This window comes from Leuciscus leuciscus (assembly GCF_965113295.1).
Source record: "Leuciscus leuciscus genome assembly, chromosome: 15".
In the NCBI taxonomy this organism is placed as follows: Eukaryota; Metazoa; Chordata; class Actinopteri; order Cypriniformes; family Leuciscidae; genus Leuciscus; species Leuciscus leuciscus.
In genome coordinates, this window is record NC_138739.1 from 40,916,443 (window position 1) to 40,917,740 (window position 1,298).

Consider the following 1,298-nt stretch of genomic DNA (forward strand, 5'->3'; position numbering starts at 1 on the left):
TCTCACCCCTAGAAGGAATATGCTGAGAGGTGGAATAAAAGTGCTGAGGGCATAACAAGCTTACTTTGTTCTCTCTCACCACATACTGCGCTCCCAAACTGGCCCGCACACACACTTGTCCTTTAAGGTTCTTGAGGGTGTAGGTGACCTGAGGCGGGACAGTTTCTTTGGGCTGCAGGACGGGTCTCTTGGGAGCATCTCTACTGTTGACAGCAGGAACTTGATGACTGGAAGCTGCGGAGTCTGAAAGGTCAATAGAGTTTGAGGCTTGAGAATTTCCTGTTAGCGCATTGCAACGGGGGGCTTCAAAAAGCACCACTCGCGAGGAAGTGTTAACCAACATGAGGTATCACAAGCAACTACGGATGCTGTTAAATGTGTTGCTTTGTGCATCTGAACAATTAGACTACGGCTTGCCTTTCTAAAAGTTGAATTGTCTCTTTGTAAATCACAAATTTGTGGAATAGTTTGATTCAAATGAAAAGGCAAATCGACTCACCAAGCCAGTGCAGGGAAGACAGCATGAGAAACAGAGCGATGGGTCGACGCGCGCGAGTCATGTTGAGAACGAGGTTGTTGGGTAGCAGAGCGTTAAACTAATGCCAGTGTGGTTGTGAAGGAGGACCCTTATGCCTCAATGCTGTCAGCAATTGTCTGACACCAGGAAGCATTTTAGCCAAGCCCACAATTAGTACACCAAGTAATGATATGAGTAATGACTCCATATCGGTGTAGTTTTAGTTAAAAATTTTGAGTTTTGGGAAATCCAGACATCTGTGCGATGAGAAGCAGTGGCACTGTTGTAGAGGCGGGTCTGGACATCACTGGTGCCAATTTTGGAGACAAAACCAAAATTTAGGAGAAAATAGTGTCACTCGTGCTTTTTTGTTGGAGAAAAATGCATTTAATGCCTCAAATGGTTCAATGTCACAGCAAGCAAAAATTGAGTTGTTTTCCATTCAATTACCAAAAACGTATCATCAGACGTATCAACTTCCACAACATCGTCATCACAACTAACAACAACTTTATTAAAAGGATAGTTCACCCAAAAAATGTTGTCATCATTTACTCAGCCTCAGGTTTCTTTCTTCTGTTGAACACAAAAGTTGAACTGGAACCCACTGGAACCCACTGACTTTCATAGTAGGAAAAAAAAAAATTCCAATGGAAGTCAATGGGGTCCAAAAATATCTTCTTTTGTGTTCAACAGAAGAAAGAAACCTGAGGGTGAGTAAATGATGACAATTTTAATTTTGGGGGGATGAACTATTCCTTTAACTGTGTTCAACTATGCA

The 1,298-nt window shown here is 42.4% G+C and overlaps 1 protein-coding gene across 1 annotated transcript in view; it reads right to left on the reverse strand.

Moving 5' to 3' along the window:
- lamp3 (lysosomal associated membrane protein 3) overlaps positions 1-655 on the reverse strand; it is a 4,859-nt gene extending 4,204 nt beyond the window's left edge. Inside the window, exons 1-2 of the mRNA XM_082138265.1 lie at positions 500-655; positions 65-243 (exon numbers count right to left, since the gene is read on the reverse strand). Coding sequence (XP_081994391.1) covers positions 65-243; positions 500-560 — 240 coding nt within the window. The 5' untranslated portion in view covers positions 561-655. The remainder of the gene's footprint in view (positions 1-64; positions 244-499) is intronic.
- Positions 656-1,298: the final 643 nt, after the last annotated feature.